Raw genomic sequence first — 19,899 nt, 5'->3', positions numbered from 1 at the left:
TCTGCAGTTCTTAGAGGCGTAACAAACGGGGTAAGAAAACACATCTCAAAGATGATCTAGTGTCCTTTCTTTAATGCCAGATTTTTTCTTCTAAAGTTTTATTGAGCATTTTTATATGCAGTAGACAATGTTAGGCACTATGGAAAATATAAGTAATTCAGATTTCTTTCGTGAATGTAAGTAGAAATACAACCCTAAATATCATACATGTCACACATACATTAACAAAGAAGTGTATCATTAGGATGCTTTGAGCTGGAAAAAAACAGAAAACTCCAATTCAAATAGATTAAACAGTAAAGAAATCTATTACTTCATATAGCAAGTTCAGAATTAGGGCAGCTAATAGGGCTTAAGCTTTATTTTTCTGCAATTCTTTTAGTCTAACCCTCCTGTTGACTTTGTCTTCAAGCCAGCTGACCACATGATTTACAAGAGAACTAAGGCAGTTCTGGACATCATGGGCAGATAAGACAGTATCCAGAGGCAGACAAAAGAGCTTTCTCTTTCATAAACAGGTTTGGGATCTGTTAGCAAGGAGGTAATGGGGAATGGATGCTATCAGGAACCTCAGTCTAGTGGAGGAGAGAGTATGTGACAGTATGGCAAACGCTGTGCGAGAGGATATACAGTCTATACTGGTGGCAGTAGAAAGAAAGCCCTCCATTCTCCTCAGCTAGAAGGAAAGGGTGGGGCCTTGGTAGAGGCTGGTCAGAGAAGACTTCACTTGGGGAAGAGGTTGTAAGTCCAGTTTGGGTCATGTTGAGTGTGAGGTACTATGGGACCTCCAAATGGGGAAATACAATAGGCAGTTGGGTATATACTGGCCTAAGGCTGAGAAGAAAAGTCTGAATACAGAAAAATATAAGAATATAGGTGGTGGTGAAGGCTTTGAGGATGGATGAGCTAATCTAGAGCGAGGAAAGAATAGGACCAAGAATGAGATCCTGAGGAACACTGACATTTAAGCATGGGTGGAATGAGAGTTGCTGACAGAGACAGAAAATAAAAATGAAAATCTTGTAATGCCATCTGTGTGTGGGATGGGTGTAAGCCAACTAGAACTGACATTTTGTGGTATTTATACATGTGATTTGGATAAGGAACTGCCTAGGAACCTTTCAATACCCATTCTTTGCCCAGGAGTAGGTTCTCTTCCCCAAGAAACCAGTTGAATGATATAGTTTTGTTGGAGGTATGACTGGACCTGAAGAGTCCCCCAACCAAAGCAGAATTAGGGCATTAACATTTCTGTGAAAATGAATCAGACCGGACGCAGCGGCTCACGCCTGTAATTCCAACACCTTGGGAGGCCAAGGAGGGTGGATCACCTGACGTCAGGAGTTTGAGACCACCCTGGCCAACATGGCGAAACCCTATCTCTACTAAAATACAAAAATTAGCCAGACATGGTGGTGGGTGCCTGTAATCCCAGCTACTCAGGAGGCTGAGGCAGGAGAATCACTTGAACCCAGGAGGTAGAGGCTGCAGTGAGCCGAGATCACGACACTGCACTCTAGTCTGGGCAACAGAGTGAGACTCCATGTCAACTTAATTAATTAATTAATTAAAATGAATTTCTCTTTTTTTGCAGGAGTGGTCACACATTACTTGCCTTTTGGTTTTCCCGCCAAGAGGGAAAACTAAACCGACAGCAGACTATTGAACTGGGACATCACATCCTCAAAGCACACATTTTTAAGGTAATTAAAGCAGTTGGAACCATTTTTCCCCCATCTTTAGCAGACCTTCATACATTATATGTAAGAAACTATTTCATTGTAGTCCCTGCCTTCTGAAGTTCTTTTGCTGCAAAATTGGTTCATCTCCCAACATGTATGGCCTGTTCCTCCCTAGGCCTTTAGAACTACATTGTGCGTCTCCCAGTGTAACTAACTGATAGGCTTTTCAGGAAATGTATATTTATAATCATTGACAAGGTGCATATACACCTATAGATGTGGGCTCCATACATGACCTGTCATCTCCTGAGGACAGTCATATTGTAGCAGTTAGTTGCAGGTTTTCATGATGTTTAAAAAATCACTGAGGGCAGTTACTCTTTCCATTTTTTAATAATTGTTTTAGTGATGATAATAACATTCCTGGTGCTATGATTTTCAAACTATTTACCTGGAGTCAACACTAACCTTCCTTGGAGCTACTTCCCCCAAATGTCTCTTCAAATTATATCCCAGTTTTTCTCCCATTGGTTTGAAAAACCTTTAAGAACTCTATAACATCAGCTTCTCTCAGCTTTCAAAAGGCTGCAATGGAGGACCAAAAAGAGGACACATAATTTGTTTGTGCATGTATGCATTCATTTGTTTATTCGTCACTTACTGAGGCATTAAACTTGGTACTACAGATACAAAAAGAAAAAAGATACAATCCCTAATCTCAAGGAATTTGTAGTTCAAATAACAGTTTTGGGTTAACCCACAAAAGTGGAGAAGGAAATTATTGTCCTAATTTTTATATCCCACAGTATGAGAGTTCCAATCCCTATAGCCTTTTCAGAATTCTTTTCCTGCCTCAGGATGGAGAAATATGGGTATCTTAAACAGTTCTCTGGGTCAGGCTTCCCCGACAAGATATTGTTAAAAAATGAAACCATCGTCTTCAGAGAGAAGAATGGCGTTAAGATAACTTCAAGAGCCTAGCAAATTCTTCTTAATATATAAGCACAGAGCCAGAGCAGCCTGGTCATCAGATGGACAGAAGTGAAACCCACAGTGACAAATCTTTTACTTGAATCTTACTTGTCTTGTCTAACAAATCACTGTACCAAAAATGACCTTACTTAGTAGGAGCAGAGTGGAGCTAAAATAACTGGCAAGGTATGGCATTCCAGTTTCAAGCAGACGAAAAAGTAGCTAATAATTCCATAAACTCTAAGAGCATTGTCCTGCTGTTAGATAGTAACTAAAAGGCAGTAACTTAAGTATTAACCTTTTAGCATCACCATCTGCCTAGAATCAGATGCAAAGATAAAGCTAATGCCTGCCTTTGCTGCCCCATAAAACAAATACCACATTTGCAGAGAAGAGTAGCATAAAGCTTCATTTGACCAAGTATTTTATCCCATACGTGGAAACATACATTTAAACATGCACTCCTGTCATTAGCACAGTTTTATCTTATATTGATGCAGACAGCATGGTTGCCTGAGATAAGACTGGCTCCATGTGTGATTCAAGCCATAAATACTCTAGTGTACAGCATATGGTGATGACGTGACTGCAAGCTGAAGAATGAAGAACTTGGACTATGGCTTTCCTGGTGCTGCAGTTTACAGGATCCTTTAAATGCAGAGTGTTCCCTGTTGAGAGGCTTTAACTTCTCCCAAACTGCTAGAATTTTCAATCTGCACCAGCTGTGGGTCAAAGACAAATATAGACTTTATGGTTAGAAATAGTTCCACTTGAAACTTCTATTCAGCAGTGACACACAATCCAGTGGGTACATTCATTTTACATTTCTCTGGTTTTATCTTCATAAAGGTGACGTTTGTAAGTAACGCGCTTTAAAGAAGCTCATTGGATAAGCCCCCGAGGTTTATGATCTTAAGATACCTGAGCCACAGCTAAAGATCCCGAAGATAAAATTGCTCGTTTCTTCATGCTTTCCCTGTTTTCTTAAGTATTCAAAAATCTTGAGCAAGCTTATCACTGGCTGGTAAACAGTTTTGTAAATTTAGATTCTAAGGAAGGGATTCCATGACCATTTATTGCCGACAAAAAATCCCTTACCTGAGCAATAGTTACAGATGCTGAAGAGGCACTTTCTCAAGCTATTTGAACATAAAATTCTCTTAAAGAAACCATGAGCTTAGAATTTAATTATGCGTTATTTTTGGCTACATCCTGGCTGGTAATGGGATCACACTTCTCTGTCTGTCGTCTTTGTTGAGTTGAACTAAACTGAAGCTCTTTCCTCCCATACTTCACAAGAACAAAGGATCAACTCCACTAACCAGAAGAAATCAAAAGTCCATAGTACAAGTAAAGCTAATATTCCAAATCCAAAGCTCTGTATTTCAGGCTTATTTCTTGTGTATTTACTCCAGCCTCAGTGTGGTTCTCAGTGCTGCTTTGTGGTCCATTTACTGGACCATTTAGTTGACATTCATTTACCAAGGTCCATTCTTACTCAGCTCCTTTTCCCATTTCTTTTTCCTCTACCTCTTAATGAAGCCAACTAACAAAATAAACAGCATAACTTGTGAGTCTCTGAAAAAGATCAAAAACCAAGTGTTACTTCCCTTAACTATTTCCTCCCCTCACCACAAATCAATCTATATCATTATCAATTCTTACCTCTTTTTTTCTTGTTTTAGAAGAAAAGATGTTCCTATTCCTCTTTAATTGCATTATGAAATGTAGGAAAGTACAGATAATTGAATGTAATCAAATATTATCTACCATGTTAACATTTTTCCATGTTTGCTTCAATTATTTTTCTTTATTTTTAAGAAATGAATGTAACAAATATAATAAATAATGCTTTTGTGTTTCTCTGTAACCCCATTTCTCTTTCTCCCCTAGAGATAACTTGTAAATGTGTTAGGATTTAGCATATGCTAACACCCCTGACATGTTCTTCTCATCTATATTTTACACTTTTCCAATGTAGGTTCATATTCATAAGCAATATATACAACCATTTTGGGTTTTTTAATACTATAAGATTCTGTAACTTTTTTCTTTTTTTCAATCAATATTGTATTTTTGAGATTTCTCTATAGATGTAGGTCAGTGATTTTCAACTCTAGCTATACATTAGATTCTCTTGCAGAGTTTTTTTAAAAGTACACATTCCTGAGCCTTACTCCCAGAGATTATGAGTCATTGTTCTGGAGTAGAACCTAGGCTTCATTTTTAAAATAGACTTTATTTCTTAGACCAATTTTAGGTTTATATAAAAATTGAACAGAAAGTACAGAGTTCCCACATACTCACTCCCCCAACCACAGTTTTCTCTGTTATTAATATCTTGTACTGATGTGGTACATTTGTGACAATTGAGGAACCAATAGTGATACATTATTATTAGCTGCAGTCCATCCTTTATGTTAGGGTCCACTCTATTTGTTGTACAGCCTTATAGATTTTGCCAAATGCGTAATGTCACGTATCCGCCATTAAGTATCATACAGCATCGTTTCATTGCGCTAAAATTCCTTTATCCGCCACCTATTCATTCCTCTCCTCTTACCCTCCTCAACCCCTGGGAACCACTGATCTTTTTACTGTTTCTATAGTTTTGCCTTTCCCAGAATGTCATATAGTTGGAATCACACAATGCTTAGAATGTTCAGACTGGCTCCTTTCACTTAACAATATGCATTTAAGGTTCCTACATGTCTTCTTTTTTGGCTTGATAGCTCATTTCTTTTTATTGCTGAATAATATTTCACTATATGGATTACTACATTTTATTTAGCCATTCATCTATTAAAGGACATCGTGGTTGCTTCCAGTTTTGGCAATTATGAATAAAGCTTCTATAAACACTAAAATACAGGTTTTTATGTGAACATAATTTTCAACTCATTTGAGTAAATGCCTTAGTAGTGCAATTACCAGATTGTATAGTAAGACTATGTTTAGCTTGTAAGACATTGCCAGACTAGTTTCCAAAGTGACTGTGCCATTTTGCATTCCCACCGGCAATGACTGATCACTAGTATTTTTGAAAAGCTTCCCAGGTAGTTCTAATGTGCACCCCAGCTAGTTGAAAAACCACTGTTCTTTTCTTTTCTTTTCCTGTGAAAAAATCACTATTCTACATCAGTAATTTAAAGATGGCAATATAGCAAGCATGGTAGTTAAGAGATCAGACTCCAAAAGCAGACCGAGTTCAAACCCTCTCTCTCTTACTTCCTAACTGTATGACTTTAAGCAAGTTGTTTAACTTTACTTTTTTTGTTTTTTGTTTTTTTTTTTTTGTTTTTTTTGTTTTTTTTTTTTTTTGGAGACAAGGTCTTACTCTGTCACCCAGGCTGGAGTATAGTGGCACAGTCACATCTCACTGCAGCCTTGAACTCCTGGACTCAAGCAGTCTTCCCACCTCAGCCTCCCAAGTAGCTAGGACTACAGGCAAACACCACTACACCTGGCTAATTATTTTTATTTTTTGTAGAGATGGGAGTCTCACCATGTTGCCCAGGTTGGTCTTGAATTGCTAGTTTCAAGCCATCCTCCCTCCTTGACCTCCCAAAGTGCTGGAATTACCACCACTAATCTTACTAATCTTTAAAATGGGAATGATATTAGCCCTTACTTGGTGGTTGTGAGGATTTAATTCATTAACATATATAAGCCTCAGAAGGGGGGCTGGGATCTCTAAGGGCTACATATATATATATTTGGGGTTAAGAGTCACCAAAATGTAGGTGACTGTTACCTACATTTAATAGTTATATATATAAATGTTTTGTATGTAACAATTATAGTAGAAGTCCCTTTATGTCTTTCCCTTACCCCATTCTCCTCCCTCCCCAGAGATAACCCTTATCCTAAAGTTAGCATACATACGTCAACAGAAAGGTCTTAGACACAATTTACTTTAAATTTAAAAGTTGGGAAAAAAGCATATAATGCTCAGTTGAATTGGTAAGAGTAGATTTCGTCTGGGATTAAAAAGGACAATTCTGGAGAAGAGGGCCGAGGATAGAAAATGATTCGGAATTAAAGGTTAAGGGAGAAAGCAGCAATTGGCTGTTTTGTCTGTTTTCATCTATTGTAGTTGCTACTTTTTCAGCTAAGAATTCAGAAGTGAGGTCCTGAATCAGGTGCCAGTTATTTTTCCTTTTTTTAGTTGGTGTAATGGAAGGAACATGAACTTTTGAGTAAAGACAGATTTGGCCTCTAATTCCACCTCCAGGAGTTGTGTGGCTTTGAGCAAATTACTCAATCTTCTCTAGATTGTTTCCTCCTATATAAAAATAGTGATAAATTCTACCTCCTAGGGTTGTTATGGAGATTAGATTACATTAGAGAAGCTAAATCTGGAAAGGCCCTGGCACAGAACCTGACACATTGTAGATCTGAAAAAGTGTCAGATTTCCTGCTTTTTTTTCCTTCAACCATCATATGTAAGACATGTCTTCCATTGCTAAAAGTTTCCTCTGTTAGACTAAGGATATTTCTTAATGCTGATTTTTCTCTCTGAATTGGTTAATATAGTTTATTGTTCCTCAAAAGGTCTTGAGACCCACACATATTATAAATTAGGAGACTGAGGCCCAAATGGAGAGTCAGAGCTAAGTTTTCTGGTCTTCCAGGATCTACAGTGGAGGTGCACTGAAGAACCTAATTTGTCTGGACTCCAACCCTGAGTAACATTTAGAATTCTTCCTGAAAGATCTGGAACTATTCTATTTCATATGTCAAAATAACAATCAGAACTACTTAGTGATGTGTTTGCTTCAGTTTTGTTTGCATGCAAACTGCATGGCCAAATGCGAGTTTGTAATTGATGTCCCTGTTTCTTGCACAAATTAAAAGAGCTTCTGAAGTAATAATGAGCAATCAGAAGCTGCCCTTACCCACCTTTCCTACTGTTTTCTGTTTACCCAGCTCTGGGTGCCTACATGGGTACTATAGTAGACAGATTCAGAACAGAGCCCAGCAGCCTCAAGGCCAAAGAGAATATGGACCACGTAGAAATTAGGTAGCCATTTTTAAATAATCAAGGAGGATGAAAAGGGAAATAACCTTGCGGTGTGAGGAGTTAAAACTGGATTCTGTTTCGGCCTCCCAGCATGGGATTGTGTTTCTGGGCACCCAAAGGTCTACTCTGCTAGGATTTGACCCAGCCTTTTGGCTCATGCTCTTAGAATAGAATGGAATGAGAGGATGCATAGAAATGATTAGCACCATCCTTCCTCATTTTATCAAGCTGTGGATTTTTTGTTGAGAATGTATAGACGCTTGCAGCCATTTTGATAAAGCCGTGTCAGAATGTCACAAAATACATCAACTTCTTGAGGCATGTTCTATAGATATATATGCATAGGTATATAAAGATACATATATGTGGATGATTATTAAAAGTTATAAAAGTGAGGGAGAAAAAAGCCTAAAATACCTAATAATATGAAAGTATTTTAAAGCCAGTAACAGTATATGGACCTTATGTGAATCCCAATTCAAACAAAAAAAATTTAGTTCCTTTTTTGAGCTAATCAAGGGAATTTGAACACTATTGGGATATTTCATATTATAGAATCCTTCTTAGTTTTAGGTATGTTTTAAAGAGTTCATATCTGTTTAGAGGCACTTACTAAAATAATTAAATATTAAGTGATAAAATATCTGTGATTTTTAAAAATAATCCCATCAAGGGAAGGGTATATGAGCAGGAGTGTAAATAATACAAGGTTGGCCATGAGTTGAAAATTACTGAAGTGAGGTGATGGGTACATCAGAGCTTTATTATACTATTCCTCTCCACTTTTGTAAATAGGTTTTAAATTTTCCATAATAAAAAATGTTTAATAAAGCAAATTTTATGTTGTTTATATGCACTTGTGTGTATGTGTTTTGCATATATATAGAAAATGTCTTAAATAGTAAACACTAATGTGTTAACAGGAGCTACCTCTTAGGATTGAGATGGGAGGTTGAAGCTACTTTATTTTTAATACCATATTATTTTATTTGATTTTTATAAAAAATTTGTATTATAATTTCAAAAACTTAAATGTAGAAGTCTTTTTTTCTTCTGTGTTTTGGTGGTGGTTGTTTTTTAGTTTTTTTGAGACAAGGCCTCATGGTGTCACCCAGGCTGGAGTACAGTAGCACAGTCACTGCTCATGACAGCCTAAACCTCCCAGGCTCAAGTGATCCTCCCACCTCAACCTCCCAAGTAGCTGGGACCACAGGCATGCACTAGCATGCCTGGCTAATATTTTAAGTTTTTGGAGAGATGTAGTCTCCCTACATTTCCCTGGTCTCAAGCTCCTGGGCCCAAGCAATCCTCCCACCACCACCTCCCAAAATGCTAGAATTACAGACATGTACCACCACACCTGGCTGAAAATAAAATTTTTAATAGGAAAGTTTAATGATTTAATTTTTGGTTGCATCAGAATATCCCCACAGGGAGAAGAAAAGGCACCTGTGTCGGAGAAGCCTTTTAAAAACGTTCATCTATCTAGCCTTCCCACAGCATTATTCACCTTTCAGCCTTTCCTCTAGTGTGAGAATTCCCTCTACAGGAAGTTTTTTCCTCACGCACTTTAGAGACCCTGAACCTTCTATGGGAAGACCTTGATCACTATGACTAGAGGTCTTGTTAGATGAATTTATAACTCATAAATAACTGACATATTCCCCCTTTGTAGATGCCTCTTCCCTAGGATACCAGGTAAACACACTTTGCTGATTTAGATATATGTAGGGATTCTAGGCAAGAACGTTCTATATTTCAGGGACAAAGAAAGCAGAAGTAACTTAAGTTTTTAAAAGAAATACCTCCCTATATATTTTATTACAACCCAGATTTCATTGTTAATATCTTCCTGCCCTCGGGATTTCCTTCTTTACCTGATTTGATCCAGATATTGGCAGAAGAGTAAGAAGATTGTCAGAGTGCCTAACAATCGGGATATCTGAAGAACAAATTATTCTAACTTCCTTCTGGAGAAGCCCATATGAAATGGACAAACACTAGTACATGTCGTGGGACCTGTGCCAGTGATACTAGGAGAAAATTTGTTGTAGATGGCAATCAAGCCTGTATTGCTGGTTTTTTTTCCTGAGGATAAACATATAAAATCATTCTGGGGTATATTAGTTAAGGTGAAGAACACTAGCTGCTATGACAAACCTGCAAAATCTCAATGACTTAACAAAGATTTATTTCTCCTTACATCGCAGTACAGTTCAGATCTCCGAGCAAGCTCCTTCCGTGTAGTAGTTCTGAAATCACCTTGGGCCTCAGAATTCTCCATTGGATCTTCTACATCTGGCCTGTAATCAAAATGAACCATAGAAAGTGTGGAGAAATACGCAGGAAGTTTTGGAGCCAAGCCTGGACAAGACATACTACTTATGCCCTCATTTTATTCACCAGAATTCAGTCACATTGCCTACCTAACTATAAAGGAGGCTGGGAAATAGAGTTTTTCTAAATGTTCAGAAAGAAAAGGAAATGGAAATCAGTGATCACATTGCATTATTTGCATTATTTCTACCACAGTGTGTAATTTAATAACTTGAATTTAAGATATTTATTGAAGAAGGCTAATAAAAAAGATATGGAAAAATAAATTATATCCAGATATAACAGAAAAGAGAGGTGTTGAGTGGATGTGTTGCTAAGGGCTGCAGAGATAGAGACCGTTTAAGTTAGCTTGTTCCTGCAGGACTGGTCTTTGTCCCCCCACCTAGGCTTTGCTTGGCATGAACATTGTTAGAGTGGGACTCCACTCTCATTCATTAGTACCAAAAACAAAGAGGCCACTAATTCACCACTGATGCTACTTTTTTTTGCTGGGCTACTAATTCAATTGTCTGTACTTCTTATTCAGGGTTTGAGTAAAAAAGTTGGTGTATCATCCTCCATCCTCCAAGGTCTCTGGATCTCTTATAGCACAGAAGGTCTTTCCATGGCACTGGCATCTTTACGCAATCTCTACACTCCAAATATAAAGGTAAATTTATAAAGAAATTATAAATATGATAAGGAATTAACTATGAAAAAATAAAACTAGAAGGACATTAAGTAACTATTTAGTTGATCTTTGACTTGCTTAGTCTTTTATTGATCTCAGTCTTTTTTTTTTCTTTTCTTTTTGAGACGGAGTCTCGCTCTGTCGCCCAGGCTGGAGTGCAGTGGCCGGATCTCAGCTCACTGCAAGCTCCGCCTCCCGGGTTTACGCCATTCTCCTGCCTCAGCCTCCCGAGCAGCTGGGACTTCAGGCGCCTGCCACCTCACCCGGCTAGTTTTCTGTATTTAGTAGAGACGGGGTTTCACCATGTTAGCCAGGATGGTCTTGATCTCCTGACCTCATGATCCGCCCGTCTCGGCCTCCCAAAGTGCTGGGATTACAGGCTTGAGCCACCGCGCCCGGCCTGATCTAAGTCTTTTATTGATAATTTAATATATTTTAAATTGTTAAATTTTATTCTATAAATTGGAGACTAGCTCCATTGTCCTCTTACCTTCTATAAACTGACTCTGACATGTGGGATCACATCCTGCTGGTTCCAAAGAGTAAATTGATCTCAGGTAGCCTTTGTCTTGGTGTAGGAGCTTTTCTGACCAAACGCTCACTTCATAGAGACTGTGTTCAGCACTACAGTATGGGAGGCAATTGCTCTAGCTAGTATACCATTTATGTAAAGGAGATATTTTATATTATCTACCAAAGGAAAAGAAAAAGGAGCAAATGAGATTATAAAATAAAGCAATTACTAAATGCTACTAGACATTGTTGTAGAATCTTAGATGGTTTAATAAAAGACAACTAAAAAGATGTGACTCCTGTTTGTCTAATTATTAGTTGTGTTTGTTTATTTCTAGGTCAGCCGACTGCTGATTTTAGGAGGTGCCAATATTAATTACCGGACAGAGGTTTTAAATAATGCTCCAATTCTTTGTGTTCAGTCCCATCTTGGTTACACAGAAATGGTAGCCCTGCTGCTGGAGTTCGGCGCCAACGTGGATGCCTCTTCTGAAAGTGGCCTCACTCCGCTGGGATATGCTGCAGCAGCAGGGTACCTGAGCATTGTGGTGCTGCTGTGCAAGAAACGGGCCAAGGTACTGGCTGCCCAGCTCTGCTGCTTTTCTTCCCTTTTTCTTTCTTTTCGATGCATACTCTTTCTTATCTCCAGTGTTACCTCATGAGTCTGGGTAGAGTATATCAAACCATGATGGAGAGCAGATCAGAGAGAGTGCTGGTTCTGCATATGTTCAGGGCCACTGCCATCCATCCTGCAGGAGCACACAGTTCTAAACCCTTTGAGAGGTACTTGGGAAACTGCATTTGTCAGTAACCACAAAAAATTTCTACCTAACAACCCAGAAATGATCCACTAAGCTCAGAAGAAGCCTCTTTTTAACAGAGAGAGAAAGAAGAAGTGAGGGAGCAACTGCGGGCTCTAAGCCTTTTATGTGTAGAGAAGATAACTTAACCATGGAGATGAGAACAGGAACAGACACCTTCATCCTGTCCTTGAAGACCACCACTCTAGAGAAACAGGGAGAAGATGATTCTCCCTATTTATACCCAGACTGACCAAGGGCACCTCGAAGTGCTTCTGTTAGTACTCATCAGTTCTCTGAAAACATTTCCAAAATATGTTTGCTTTATGTATAAAAACTTGATTTCACAATATTGGTGAAAAGAAAAATGCTGGTCTCACAAATGTAGGCCTCTGGGAAAAAAATCTTGACCTCATTGTATTTTGTTTCAGTCCTGAAAACAAACTGAGGACTTTAGTGGTTTCATAGTGAAATATAATTCGTAGTATGACTTCATTCTGAGGTGTCCAGTGCTGTTACCAGGGGAAAAAGTGGGACTCCTCCACTCCTTTGGGAACTGAGACAAAGGCCTCTCAGTGACATCTCAGAGCCTTAGAAGTGTACCCTAGCACAGTGATTGCCCACCTATGACATCCCATTCATTTGAATGGACACCTCTAGAAACAGTGATAACTGGGCCTCATTACCATTTTCGTTTTCTTTTTAGAGACAAAGTCTTGCTCTATTGCCTAGGCCAGAGTGCGGTGGCATGATTGTAGCTCACTGCAGTCTTCAGCCTCCTCAATAGCCAGGAGTATAGGTACGCACCACCACACTCAGCTGTATTTTTTTCCTATTTTGTAGAGACAAGGTCTTGCTATATTGCCCAGAGGTTTGCTAAAATTCCTTAAATCAAGAGATCCTTGTTGCCAGGCACGCTGGCTCAAGCCTGTAATCCCAGCACTTTGGAAGGCCAAGGTGGGCGGATCATGAGGTCAGGAGATCGAGACCATCCTGGCTAACACAGTGAAACCCCATCTCTACCAAAAAATACAAAAAACTAGCTGGGCGAGGTGGCGGGCGCCTGTAGTCCCAGCTACTCGGGAGGCTGAGGCAGGAGAATGGTGCGAACCCAGGAGGTGGAGCTTGCAGTGAGCTGAGATCACGCCACTGCACTCCAGCCTGGGTGACAGAGCGAGACTCCGTCTCAGAAAAAAAAAGAGATCCTCCCACTGTGGCCTCCCAAAGTGCTAGGATTACAAGCATGAGCCACGGCACCCAGCCCTTCTTACTGTTGCTGTCACTTCATATTCTGATCTCAGCTGGGTCTTTCCTGCCGCTCAGCCCTTACACTGCCAAGCCATCCTTTTCTTCATCTTTCATTGTTTTCCCCAGAGCAGAAATGTAACTCATATGTACTTCTTTCAAGATCCTATCATGCCTCATCTGCCCTTTATCACTGTGATCAAGCTCATCTCAAGGTGCCTGTATCTCAAAACTCTTATCAGTTCTTACCTACACTCACCTCTACTTTGCCTTAGAGAAGGAAGTACTTACCTTCTCTTCCAGAGCAGCTGTCTCCACCTCTACACAATTAACCCACGATGTTGCTCATTCTCTCATGTTATTTCATTCTTTTTCTAAATGCACACTACCTTTTTTCTCAGTTTCTACAAACCTATGAATGTAGAAACCTATGTAACCTAAAAAGGAAACTTTCCTCTCCCTTGCTAACCAGAAGCAACATCCCATCTCTTCCCTTTCACCTCTACCAAACCTGTCTTAAGAGTCCTCTATACTGGCTACATTCACCTCATTACTCCTTAACCACTTGCATTCTGGCTTCCGTGAATGAGAGGGGAGGCAACTCATTAAAATGGTAAGCTGTAGGATCAAACACAACTGGGTCAAATCCTGTGTCCATACTTAATTTATATGAGGGCTTGAACAAGTCACTTAACCTCTCTCAATCGCACTTTTCATCTATTAAAAGGGTGTTAAAAGAGTCAGTGTAAGCATTGAAAGAGATAAAGCCTTTTTTTAAAAGAGGTGGTGAGGTATCTTTTACTCTTATATAGTGCCGAATAAATAGTATCTGTAAACAAGAAAATAACCCAGCCTCCCTACGTTCTACCAGGCTACTCTTTTAAAAGTCACTAATGACTGCTAGTCACCAAATAAAGCAGCTTTGTCTCATCCCTCATCTCTCTGAGCCCCTCCATAGTATTGGCAATTGTAAACTTTTTTTGGAGGTGGGGGACAGAGCCTGGCTCTGTCACCTAGGCTGGAGTGCAGTGGCACATTCTCCACTCACTGCAGCCTCTGCCTCCTGGGTTCAAACAATTCTCCTGCCTCAGCCTCCCAAGTAGCTGGGATTACAGGCGCACACCACCACGCCTGGCTAATTTTTGTATTTTTAGTAGAGATGGGGTTTCACCATGTTGGCCAGGCTGGTCTCTAACTCCTGACCTCAGGTGATCCGCCCGCCTCGGCCTCCCAAAGTGCTGGGATTACAGGCGTGAGCCACTGCGCCCGGCCAGTAGTAAACTTTTAATGTCATTTCCCACTTCTCTGGCTGCCCCTCTCCTTCTTCTGATAGGACTGTTCACTAGGATCCTCTGGTCTTCCTTCCATCCTCATACTCGCTATGACTTCAGCATTAAAGTCATAGACCTTGGCATCAAATCTGACTGGGTTCTAGTTCTCCTACCTACACTTTGGTGACTCTTAACCCCAAATTGCTAATTTCTGAAAATGTTTTTGAGCTATAGTTTCACATTTGTAACTGCTTCCTTGTCAGGCATGTTCAGATCCCTGACCAGTTCCTCAGATCCAGCTTTCTAAAATCACTCATCATCTTTACCTTCCTCTTTCTGGATTTTCAAAGTCTGCTAATGTAGCCTCCATTTTTCTCAGAACTAGGGAGTCATTGACATCTTTGTCTCCTTTGCCCTTCCTAATTCATTTAGTGGCCAGCTCTTTTCAATGTTATCCTCAAAAGAGCTTGAGAAGCTACTCCTTGGTCTCTACCCCAACTGCCACTATCCTCCTGAATTAGTCTTGGAGTCTTCTTGTGTAACAAACCCCTTTTTCAGATTCTCATCTCATCTATTACACACCATCCCCTTAGCTTTTGTAGAGCTTTTATTTTAAAGTAATTTTAGACTTTCAAAGATATTGCAAAAATAGTGCAGAGACCCAATACAAAGAAATGATACACGTTTGAGGAGATGGGTATGCTAGTTACCCTAGTTTGATAATTACACCTTGCATAAATGTATCAAAATATCACACTGTACCCCATAAATATGTACAGTTACGTGTCAATTTAAAATAATAAAAGCAAATAAAATAATTCTCTTGTAGACAAAAGAAAAAAAAATGCATAGAGTTTCTGTGTATCCTTCATTCAGCTTCTCCTAATGTTAACAGCCTAAGTAATTGTCTAATTATCAAAACCAGGAAATTAATTTGGTGATAATACTATTAACTAATCTGCAGACCTTACTGAAATTTGTCCAGCTGTCCCACTGATACCTTTACTGCATTAGAGAATCCAGTTCGGGATCCCATATTACATTTAGTGTTGTGCCTCCATAGTCTTCTCCAACCTGTGAGAGTTTCTCAGTCTTTGTTCATCTTTTATGAGCTTGACAGTTTTGAAGAATACCAGCCAGTTGTTCTGTAGAATGTTTTTCAATTTTAGTTTGTCTGACGTTTTCTCACTGTGAGACTGAGTGTACGTATTTTTGGCAAGAATACTACATAAGCAATGCTGTACCCTTGTGAAAATGCAGCACTTGAAGTCCCTGCTGTTGATAGGTCTTATTACAGGTGGTGGTAACCTCAGTCAGTTGGCAAAGGTAGTGTCTTCCAGGTTTCTCAGCTCTGAAGTTACTGTTTTTCCTTTTGTAATTAAGAAATATCTTCTAGGGTTTTGCTTTTGAGACTAGAAAGATAGACATCCTGGTTCTCGTCATACTTTTATCCACTAATATTAGGATCCATCAGTGATTCTTAGTGCAATAATTATTATTTTTTAATTTTTTTTTATTTTTAGAGGAGTTTCACTCATGTTGCCCAGGCTGGAGTGCAATGACACGATCTCTGCTCACTGCAATCTCCGCCTCCCAGGTTCAAGCGATTCTCCTGCCTCACCCTCCGGAGTAGCTGGGATTACAGGCACCTGCCACCACGCCCAGCTAATTTTTGTATTTTTTAGTAGAGATGGAGTTTCACCATGTTGGCCAGGCTGGTCTTGAACTCGTGACCTCAGGTGATCTACCCACCTCAGCCTCTCAAAGTGCTGGGATTACAGGCGTGAGCCACCATGCCCAGCCACTGCAATAATTATTACTTTGGTGTTTGCCTAACAGTGATTTTCTACTTCCATCATTCCCTCAGCGTTTATTAATTGAAATTTTACTGTAAGGAAAAGCGATCTCTTCTCCCCCATGTATTTATTCAAATATTTATTGATATTACTATGAAGTCATGGATATTTATTTTATTCTATAGCCTGAAATCCATTACTATTATTATTCATTTCGTTGTTCACATTGGCCCAGATTTGGCCATTGGGAACTCCTTCAAACTGATTCCTGTGTCCTTTCAACTTTTGAGCACTTTCTAACTTTGTGACACCACAAGATGTTCTAGTCTCATCTCTTACCCCAGTCCTGGAATCAACCATTTCTCCAAGGAGCCATGGTTTCTTTTATCCATTCGCTTAGTTTTTGAAAATACAGTTCTGAACATGAAAACACTCAATGACTCCACTACCTACTGGTTAAAATTCAGACCACTTAGCCTGGCATTCAGAAATATCCATGCTCTGTCCCAAAAGACCTTTTCAGCCTTAGAGTTTAAACTTCCCTTTCATTTGACCTACTCTTACAAAAACTAGAATACATTAATCATTTTCCATCTCAGCCAGTCAAGATAGACCTTTCTGTCTGAATCTGTTCCTGATTCTAGTCAGGAATTAATCTTTCCTTCCTCTGAAATGTTATTGCACTTTTACTTTCCTTTAGATTTATTGTATGCTCCTTTGTTGGACAGGCTCTTGTCACTCTCCTTGTTGGAGAGTCCTTGAGAGCAGAACCTATATATTACTGTCTTATTCACCTAAGTGCTACTTTACACACACTCTGTATTCAGTAAATATTCACTATGTGGATGGCTGGGTGGAACTGAAGTCAATAGGAAAGCCAGAAACAGAACTTATGTTTTCAACTGATCTAACTACCACAGGACAAGTACCACCTACCTACCAGAAAAGGCTACTCATCTAATGAAAGGACACTCATCTGCTGAAACGAAGGCCCTTCTGGTAAATCGATCTTGATCGGGTTCTTCTTTCAGCCTAAACTTGTAACCAACACTAAAATTATAAAGACTGCCACTGATGCAATAAGCTGGAAGTGCCTCTAGCCATTTGGGGCAGATCTTTGAGAGTCTTCCCTCCTGCTGGAAGAGAGAAGCAGACTTTGCCAAAGTTTGGTGGTCAGATGATTCATGATATGAGATGTTTTGCTTCTTTGGAAGGCCAAAAAATTGTAGCTTCATGTTTTTCTTCCCTTTTTTGATTTCAAAGATAATTTTTTTTATGTCAGCAGAGCTACCAGTTTCTCAAATCTTGGTCTAAAAAGAACAGTTTGAGGAGACAAAGAAGAATTTACCTCAGGAAGACAAAGCTCAAGCTGAGAGTTTTGGTTTTTGTTTTTCTTTGAATGCGAAAACAAAAGTCTGACCTTTTCTGAGGAAAAGAAGTTCTTCCCAGAGGGACATTTAGCATAGTTGTAGCTCAGTAATAATCTAGGCTGAGCAGAGTCTCCTGAATTTGCTCAGAGATTGGTTCCAGGAGTGGAAAGGATGACTCTTAGTAGTCTAGACTTGTGCAGTGGTGGTTGTGACTAGATTGCGAGTTCAGCCACAAGTCTGTGTTCACACAGATCTCCTGTCCTCTCCTCTTAGGTGGATCATTTGGATAAGAATGGGCAGTGTGCTTTGGTTCATGCTGCACTCCGAGGTCATCTGGAGGTTGTCAAGTTTTTGATTCAGTGTGACTGGACAATGGCCGGCCAGCAGCAAGGAGTATTTAAGAAGAGCCATGCCATCCAACAGGCCCTCATTGCTGCAGCCAGCATGGGTTATACTGAGGTAAGAAGTAGACAGTAGGATTGTTTTTTCAAGCTATGTATTGAAGGACCTAGGAAACCAGGAGAAAAGATCGCATGAAGACAAAATTGCCAACCAAATTAATGTGAATTCGTGATCGCTGCTCTGAATAATGAGGAGATTAAGCTCCATGAAGCACTTTACTCAAATGTCAAGGTCTCTCAAATTATAGGTATAGAAAGACATGAGTTGGAAAGGACCATGGAAATGATCTAATTCTTCTCCATGTTTTCCTCCCTGTTTAACAGACAGTGGCACCAAGGCTCAAAGAGATGAATTACTGAGGTGTAGTCATAATGTGGCACAGGAACAGCATAACATTTAGAATCATAGAAGGACCAGGTTTGAGTCCCAGCCTCGCCACTCGTTAACTCTAGACCTTGAACAATTTACCTAATCTCTTAGAAGTTTAGTTTCCCATCAGCAAAGTGAAACTAATAAACTCCTTTATACAAGGCTATTATAAGGGATGCTTGGTAAACTGTTAAACATTATACAGTTTATTTATTAATGATAGGAACAGTAATGGTGGCAAATGTAGGAAATTGGTAGTGTGCTAGGAAATGTTTACCAACCAACCCTGAGGAGGGGTGTGGGGTGGAACAGGGGTGCGTGTTTGTGTGTGTGTACAGACGTTTATTATAAATTTTACTGATAAAATGTGTTCCCATGGAATGCTGCACAGCCATAAAAAGAATAAAATCATGTCCTTTGCAGCAACATGGATGCAACTGAAGGCCAATATCCTAAGCAGATTAACACAGGAGCAGAAAACCAAATAACACATGTTTTCATTGAAAGTGGGAGCTAAACATTGAGTACTCATGGACATAAAGAGGCAACAGTAGATACTGGGGACTACTGGGAGGGGAGAAGAAGGGGAAAGGGTTGAAAAACTGTTGAGTATTATGCTCGCTACCTGGGTAATGGGATGATTTGTGTCCCAAACCTCGGCATCATCCAGTACACCCATGAAGCAAACCTGTACATTCACTGCCCTTGAATCTACAATAAAAGTTGAAATAATTTTTTTAAAAAAAGAGGCCGGACGCGGTGGCTCTTTCCTGTAATCCCAGCACTTTGGGAGGCCAAGGCGAGGGATCACCTGAGGTCAGGAGTTTGAGACCAGCCTGGCCAACGTAGAGAAACCCTGTCTGTACTAACAATGCAAAAATTAGTTGGGCATGGTGGTGTAGGCATCTGTAATCCCAGCTGCTTTGGAGGCTGAGACAGGAGAATTGCCTGAACCCGGGAGGCGGAGGTTGCAATGAGCTGAGATCACGCTATTGCACTCCAGCCTGGGCGACAGGAGTGAAACTCCATCTCAAAAGAAGCAAACAAAAAGAGTATGTTGCACACAACTTACAAATAATAATGAACTATATAGTACTCTTAATTGAATGCTTTTGTTGATTTTTGCCAAATTTGTAGCTAACCTATGGTTGTAACTTATAACCAAAGTTTGACAAATGGAGCTGCATCCCAATTTGCTCTTTCTTCAATAACTCTATTGCCATTAAATCTGATATGTGATCTACTGTTAATCTACTTCTCATCCATATACAAACGATATTCATTAAACTGAAGCCTCTTTCAGCTTTAGCACTAAATGAAGCCCTGATTTATAATGTTTGCCAGTTTCGAGGGTGTAAATACTCCCATCATGGCCAATTTCAAGCTACCAATGTGACATCACTGAAACCAAGGTGGGAGGAGATGCCCAGCAGCACATTGTTATGTAAT

General features: G+C 39.7%; 1 protein-coding gene across 7 annotated transcripts in view; it reads left to right on the top strand.

Moving 5' to 3' along the window:
* The window catches only part of TANC2 (tetratricopeptide repeat, ankyrin repeat and coiled-coil containing 2), a 478,761-nt gene that overhangs the window by 428,399 nt on the left and 30,463 nt on the right, over positions 1-19,899 (top strand). For all 7 annotated transcript variants that reach the window (XM_008012171.3, XM_037993758.2, XM_008012175.3 and 4 more), the window contains 4 exons: positions 1,595-1,703; positions 10,541-10,663; positions 11,536-11,772; positions 17,953-18,138. In XM_008012171.3, the coding sequence (XP_008010362.1) occupies positions 1,595-1,703; positions 10,541-10,663; positions 11,536-11,772; positions 17,953-18,138 (655 nt within the window). The remainder of the gene's footprint in view (positions 1-1,594; positions 1,704-10,540; positions 10,664-11,535; positions 11,773-17,952; positions 18,139-19,899) is intronic.

Source organism: Chlorocebus sabaeus, chromosome 16 (genome assembly GCF_047675955.1).
Source record: "Chlorocebus sabaeus isolate Y175 chromosome 16, mChlSab1.0.hap1, whole genome shotgun sequence".
In the NCBI taxonomy this organism is placed as follows: domain Eukaryota; kingdom Metazoa; phylum Chordata; class Mammalia; order Primates; family Cercopithecidae; genus Chlorocebus; species Chlorocebus sabaeus.
This window is presented reverse-complemented; position numbering and strand designations above follow the sequence as displayed.